The 7,446-nt window shown below is 32.0% G+C and overlaps 1 protein-coding gene across 1 annotated transcript; it reads right to left on the bottom strand.

Moving 5' to 3' along the window:
* Positions 1-4,380: 4,380 nt before the first annotated feature.
* On the bottom strand, positions 4,381-5,501 carry LOC115986965 (FCS-Like Zinc finger 3). The gene is made up of 2 exons (XM_031110397.1): positions 5,151-5,501; positions 4,381-4,989 (listed from the first exon to the last, which is right to left on the bottom strand). The coding sequence occupies exons 1-2, from the start codon at positions 5,270-5,272 to the stop codon at positions 4,785-4,787; spliced, it is 327 nt and encodes a 108-aa protein (XP_030966257.1). The 5' UTR covers positions 5,273-5,501; the 3' UTR covers positions 4,381-4,784.
* Positions 5,502-7,446: the final 1,945 nt, after the last annotated feature.

The following is a 7,446-nucleotide window of genomic DNA, read 5'->3' as shown; positions in this document are numbered from 1 at the left end:
GCCAAGTTTATTAATTAATCAAATTAACATGCAAAGCGCGTGATAGCGCAAACAAATCATCAATTAAACTAAGTATGCAGCGGAAAATAAATTGACACGGTGATTTGTTTACAAATGGGAAAAACCTACACGACAAAACCCCACCGGGTGATTTTAAGGTCACCACTCCCGATAATCCACTATTATCAAACACAAAGGGTTACAAGTAAAGGAATCCCAGTATCTTATACCGACCTACAATTGAACCCTTACCCCAATACCCAATTGGACTTATTCTGTAGTGACAATCTCTCCTTTCAATGCACAACTCCTAGTACGTAACGAACCAATTGTGCGGATCCTAATACGCGACTTGATCACCAACTTGAGAAAGATGTTGGCTGCAAAATTTTTCAGTTCATCCAGACGATGAAGATCATGAAGTTACTTGGTCACAAAACCCTATAGTGTACAAACACAATAGCTTCTTCAAGAAAAAGAAGAACTAGGGCAAACTAGGTTTCCGGTCACACTCTTCTTTACACTTGTGTAATTGTGCTCTTGTGCAACTTCTGTAACCTTTTATGGCCTTTAAAATAATCTTTATATATGTTTAGGGTTGTGAGAAAAGAAAGCTCAAACATACATTCACGGATTGGATGAAAAACAGTCCTGAAAAACTGAGTTACATAAACCTCGATAGATAGCCATCTATCGAGCTAGCTGTCAAGCCACGAGCTTCAGCAGCTTTTAAATCTCGATAGATGCTAACTGTTGAGATTTAATGAACTTCACTTTCTGACTTGATTCTTGGACAGACTTGCATGGTTTTAACACTTGAACTTGAAACCTTATTTCTTAAAGCATTAAACACATCCTAGATCTACCCAATTACAAGTAAAATGCATTTTGTCAAAGGATTAGCCAATTACATAAAATAGTGACATATGTTCCTATCATTGAATCACATATGTCCTAACAACTTCTTCGAAATGAAACAACTAGTGTTTTTCGATGGCTAATTAAGGTACTCTATTTATCTTATAAATTTGTACAACTGTTTTCCATTTTATTTAATTAATTAGTGGAATAATATTAATACATATCATTTGAAATGTTTACATATTCTAATTAAAAAAAAAAAATTATTAGCAAAATTTTGCTTGTTTAATGAAGAAACGAACCCAAGGCAATTTTAATAGATCAAGATCCATGGATTACAAAAGCAATATCAAAAGAGCTACCACTCACAAAACATGCATTTTGTATATGGCATATTACCGCTAAGTTTAGTGGTTGATTTACATCTATTCTTCGTAATCAATATTCAAATTGGTGCATAGAGTTCTACAAGTTATACTAGTTAGACTAGTTAGACTCATGTGAAGAATTTGAGGGTCAATGGACTCAAGTTATGGAAAAGTGTGACATGCTTATTAACAAGCATGTAATTGGTTTATATCAAATCAAGCACTTTTGGGTACCATGTTACCTTCGTGGACATTTTTTGGGTGGAATGACAACAACTGGAAGATCGGAAAGTATAAATGTCTTTATTAAACAGTTTATTAGTTCTCACATAAACTTGATCCAACTCATTAAACAAGTAAGTCAATAGTTATAGTCTGGTTGACATGCGATAAGTCCCAGATTTCTTTATGTAGAGAAAGGATATTCCACCACATGTAGTTCCTTTTTGTAATTCAAGCTAATATAGTTGATTTCTCTTATTAAAAAGTTCATGTCTTTCACCTCAAAAAATAAAATTCTAACACAAAAACACACTATAAATTCAACTCAAAAAACTCATTTTAAGGTATTATTAATTGTATAGAAGTTAGTACATAGTAAATATTAAACATAGTGCAGCAGAGCACATAAGATTTGGGTATCTTATTAAAAATCAAGATACATAAAAGTTTGAACATTGCTAAAATATACGAAAATGATTCCAAAGTTGGTCACCCATGTTCGCAGCTGGCTTGATATTGATTTTTTTCAGGATCTAGCCACCACCAACAACCTAAAGTCAGCCACCAAACTATTATAACAGGAAGGACTGTTATCATGAGAAGTGAGAAATTTATAAACAGCTTGAGATTTTTGACACACACAAACACACACCAAAAAAAGAAAACGTGGGGAAATTTTAATTCTATAGTACTCTGCAATCTGCATCATTTGCTACATTGAAAATCCAAAGACTAATGGACCCTTTATGAATTCCTTTTGCTCTTCACTTTCATCCATAATCTACTTTCACTTTAGCTTATAATAAAAAACATTATCATACAGTTTCTTCCTTTCTTCTAAGCACCATTGTCAATGTCAACCATGCCCTACTATTACAGTGTTTTCCTTGTTATCCATTTCATCTTCTTTAGTTCTCTCCTTCGAGAACTCAATTTTTGTCCTTCTTGGTAACTTTAGGACAAACTTTGCCCTTAATGGACAAATATATGCCACAAAGAATACAAACTTAGCTGGCTTCTATCAAGCTCAATTTTCTTCTCATGTAGCTAGTCATTTGTTCACTCAATTGCTGTCTTTGACTTGTACAAAGCCTATAGCCTTTTTGAATAAGTAATTTTACAAAGCCTGGTACAACGTAATCTCTCAAGCTAGGTTGATTATCACAATGAATTAAAGGACAGGCAACCTATTATATGCTATAGTAGAATTGTAAATGAGTCCAACCAAATCAAATATTAAAAAGTTTAAGATTTGGTTCATTTATTTTTTATTTGAATACGAGTCGAGTTTGACCTCATCACTAAACTATGCTTTCTTTCTTTTCTTTTTTTTCTTTTGACTGAAACAATGTCACTAAACTATATATGCTAAAGATTCAAGCTTTGGTTTATTTTTGTGTTGTACAAGCTCTAACTTGTTCTCGTTTGATTAACTTATTTATTATTCATATGTAATAAATGGTAGTAACCGTAGTATGACTTTTTTTTCCCCTTTACAAATTTATGCTAATACTTAATAAATAGATTATAGTTAAAATTGTAATATTGCAAATAATTAGATGTGATGATTTTTGTTTATGAACTTAGAAAATTAATTCCTCAACCCTGTATCATTATAAGTTATATGCAATTATAATGATTTTTACTATCACTTAACTACAAATAATAATTTCATATCTTATAAATTTATATTCAAACTTATACAATTGTCTTTAATCTATATAAGAGCATTTTTATTACATGTAAACATATAATATTATAGTTATTTTCTCCAAACAAGGGCATATAATATTATATATATATATATATATATATATATTTAAATCGACTAACATACATTCAAATTTGTTCATAAACGAAATATTAAGTTCAAGCTTGGCTGATTTCAAGCTCAAACCTTAGTTTAAACTTGACTCAACAAATATAAATAAACTTTTAGGGCAATGTGAGATTTAAACCCTAGACATTTTATTAAAAATATTAGGAAGTGCTAATTAAGTTACAAAACTCTTAATTAATGAACCGGCTATTGATGGTATGATTTATTGTCCAAAACCATTTCCGAGAACATGGTTTCAGGATCAAATGTTAAGATCATCATGTTCCTTAGGGCCTAAGTTACACCTACCCTAATTTGGCAACAACAAAAAAAATGTTGAGATCATCATGTCCCCTTAAGGACTAAGTTACACCTACCCTAATTTGGCTTTTCAGATTCAAAATTATCACCCCATGACATGAATCATCACCCCAATTTTTCTATCAAGCCAGCTACCCTAAATAATTATAGTAAATCCCCTTTACAGAGCCTTAATGATTTTTCACTCCTTAAGGTCTTATTCCTTTTATCGGTAATTGAAGCTAAACAAGCACGTGAGTAAATAAAGAAGAGGACTAACGTAGTGTGAAGTGGGAGCTCATTTGATTAATGCAAATCCTTTACGTTTGGAATAGCCTGACTATAATCTAAGACTCTGCATCTTAAACTTATATTTTCAGTTTTTAAATAATATTATATATATTTTTATACATTTGTTCACTTATAAGTATTTCAAAAAAATACAAACAACATTATTCAAACTTTTCTACTAATTTCTTTTTGACATTTTTTTAACATTTTCTCGCTAAGCTAGCTCTTTTGAGGCTTTTGACCTTAATTTGGACACACAAAATAAATAAATAAATAAAATAAAATTCTGAACTATTTTGTTTAAAACAAAAATTTCGATTTACTCCATGGTAATTATCGTTTATATATATATATATATATATATATATTTCCAATTAATAATCTATTTATTAGTCACAAAATTTGTTTAAATCATTTCATTAGTCATGATCAAAAAAACATGAATAGAGAGAAGATCAATCTGCCAAACAAACAAAACTTTGTGGACATAGCAATTAGCAGGAAACCATGAACTTTATCTTAATAAAAAACTTTGTGGACAGTTTATTTTCGATAATTTTCACCGCCTCATATTTTTGCAAAAGAGAGAAAACTGTAGACAGAGATCTCATTACACAAAAATTACAGAAACCACTCTGTCCCCATAGGACACTCTTCCATAATAGTTATTCCTTATACAAACATCCAACAAGGAATAACACAAAAGTAAATACCAAAAAAAATTTAAGAACAAAATTTTCTGATGGGTCTTCATTTTTTTGTCACAAACTTTTAAGCCCATCAATATTTCTTTACAATATTACTCAACCCCTTTTAGATCCAACTTCTTCCTCTGTTAATTTTCAAGTGGAAGTTTTTTCTTTCTAAAAATAGAAAGATTTAGATAACTATTCTTCCTGCTTGCTGTAGACAAAGTCTTAGGCTTAGGCCACTGCAACTGTACCCGTCCTTACAGCCTTGTTTGGTGTAGAGTTCTTGTTGGGGTCTGACTTATTTCTTATAGCCCTAGTGGAAGAAGAAGAAGAAGCAGAAGAAGATGAAGAAGAAAGTTTCAAGCTTTTCTCTTTTGATTCATCAATCTCTATCTGTTCTTGCCTGCACTCTTTGCTACAGAATGGTGTGTTCCCTCTGCAAAATTTAACCACAGCCCAATCCACCCATCAGAATCTAACACATCACAGTATTGTAAAGACAATAACTTTAAGCTACAATAAAGTGTTATTGAACAAAATCTACATCTGGGTATTGAAGATTAACAATTAATAATATTGCATGAAAAATCAGCTAACCTGTACATGAAGATGTCACTGTTTGAAGCAAGTGGTTTCCTGCAAAGGAAACAAGCTTCAAGGAAGTGAGGCTCGTTGTAATAATCCTCACACCCACCATAATGAAACATGCCCGATCTCATAGTGAGAACAAGCTATAGAGAAAAATGCAGAAACTCTTTGCTAGAATTGGCTTTGCTAGTATGTTAAAATGGTTTGCGCAGAGAGAGAAATGAGTATGTGAATTTGAAGGGGAAGGAGAGTGATATGAAAATTGAGCATGTATATAAAGACTTTGTTGCCTTGACTTGGTACAATCTAGTGCTTCAGAGGATCACTTTAGATTGGTGGTCTGCACCAATTAAAACCTTATATTATGATTTGATTAGCTGGAAATAGATTCAATTTGTGGTTCATAATGTAGCAGAAAAAAAGTTCTTGCTAAAGATTAAAGCCTTGTGGGCATTATTAGGATTATTTATAAGACCACTGGCTGTTTTGCTATCCCGTGGGATTGAATCTATTGGCTGCAGTACATGCATCTCTTTTAAAAAGGTTTTTGTTTTTGTCTTCTTTTTCTCTTTTTTGGGTTACTTTTTTAGAACTTGGTCCCCTTTGTTGTTGGGTATTTCTAGTACATCCATTAACTTTAACATTTTTATTTTATTGTCATAATGTTTATTGGGTTCTCTTCACCTAGACTCTTGTAATTAATAGTAGGACACTTCACCCTATAAGTTGATACCCCTGTATAGATTTATGTGTAACAGTCTAGTCTAGGAATTAAATACTTTCCGTACATTCACTTCCTAGTTCAAGGAATGGGTTTTTGTTTGTAGAAGATGATGAAACCTTTTTCTTTAACAAGATTCGATCTTTATTAAAGGACTCAAAACTTCTTTAATTGCAAAGTAAAAATTAATTATGGAATCTTGGAATCTTTCTCCATCTTAGGCATGTTTAACCTAAACCTAGATGCTAGTTTCTTTTTCTTTTTTTTAAGAAAGATAGATGCTAGTTTTTTTTTGTTATAATACCAACCTTGTTTGGTACATGTCAAGGTCGGTATTTGCTTGGTATGTTTAGGTTTTGATAGCTTTTATATGTTTAAATGTGAAGTACAAAATGATTTGAAACAAATGAAAAAAAAAATAATAAAACAAATAAACTATCAAAATATAAGTTAGTCAAACATACTCTCATATTCACTTGTAATCAAATTCTCAATATCATCTTCTCAAAAAAAAAAATCTCAATATTATATTAACAAAATTCACTTCAATTGTGGTGTTTTTGTTATTGGGTTTATAATATTTTAAAGGAAATATGTGTGATATATCTTGACATTTGCATCATGTTAAACAATCACAACACTACCACCAAAACATTATGAGATTATGTAAAAACATTCATATTGAACATTAGTTAAGATACCAACAATTATGAAATTTTTTATGAGAAAAATGAAAAAAAAAAAATGATTAAGTTTTTTGAAAACTTTTTTAATTTCTCATAAAAATTTTCTTATAACAGATGTTTAATATATGCTCTTAGAGCATATATTAATCGGATCCAAAATATTAAAAAACTAAATTAACTAGGAAACATCATGGAAGTTTCAATTGCGGGCCACATCACTAGGTAATAATACTTGTGGAGGCCCCAACTCATAGGAGTAACACGTGTTTAGATTACCTATAAAGAGATTATTAGTGGGGGATTATGAGTTTATGACAACTTTAAAAAAAAGGTATTTGAAAATATAAAAAAAGAAAACATTTGCATCGATAATCGAAATAGAAAAACCATTGTGGCCAATAACTGAGTTTTGCCTAAACCTCTGGGGTACATGTGAAATAAACACACAAACTCACAGTCACACAAACAACGACATTTTTTATTTCTCTTCATTGCCCTTCCATAATCATCAAAATCACAGTATTACCATAAACAAAAGTTGCAAAACACAAACCAACCCAAGGACAAATATGTCAACTCTTGGTGTTGCTCACACTCATAAAAAACTTCAAGATCTCTCTCGAGCTGGACCACTCTCAGCCGTTTCTTTCAGTAGGCCCCACAGGCCCAAACAGTAGGCCCCACAAGGCCCAATTGGGAATAAAAAATTTCAAATCCAATATTTGGAGCTGAGTAGGCCTGGGACCCACAGTCTCAAAAACCCAACAAAAAGGTGGGGCCCACACCGATGCATGGTTTTCCTGGCTAGTAGGGCCCACTAAGGTCCTTGTCTGGTGGTCCCACAGCCAATGCCCGCGTCACACGCTCAGCATTGTCGTCACACGTGCGTCCCATTCAG

Source organism: Quercus lobata, chromosome 4, assembly GCF_001633185.2.
Source record: "Quercus lobata isolate SW786 chromosome 4, ValleyOak3.0 Primary Assembly, whole genome shotgun sequence".
Classification (NCBI taxonomy): Eukaryota; Viridiplantae; Streptophyta; class Magnoliopsida; order Fagales; family Fagaceae; genus Quercus; species Quercus lobata.
Note: the sequence above shows the minus strand (reverse complement) of the source record. Positions and strands in the feature narration are given on the sequence as shown.

What these genes read in the sequence shown, in the direction of transcription:
- LOC115986965 (XM_031110397.1), bottom strand. Translation starts at nt 5,272, where the DNA reads ATGAGATCGGGCATGTTTCATTATGGTGGGTGTGAGGATTATTACAAC. An exon ending in AGTGACATCTTCATGTACAG is followed by an intron (nt 4,990 to 5,150) that starts GTTAGCTGATTT and finishes TAAATTTTGCAG; the next exon opens with AGGGAACACACCATTCTGTA.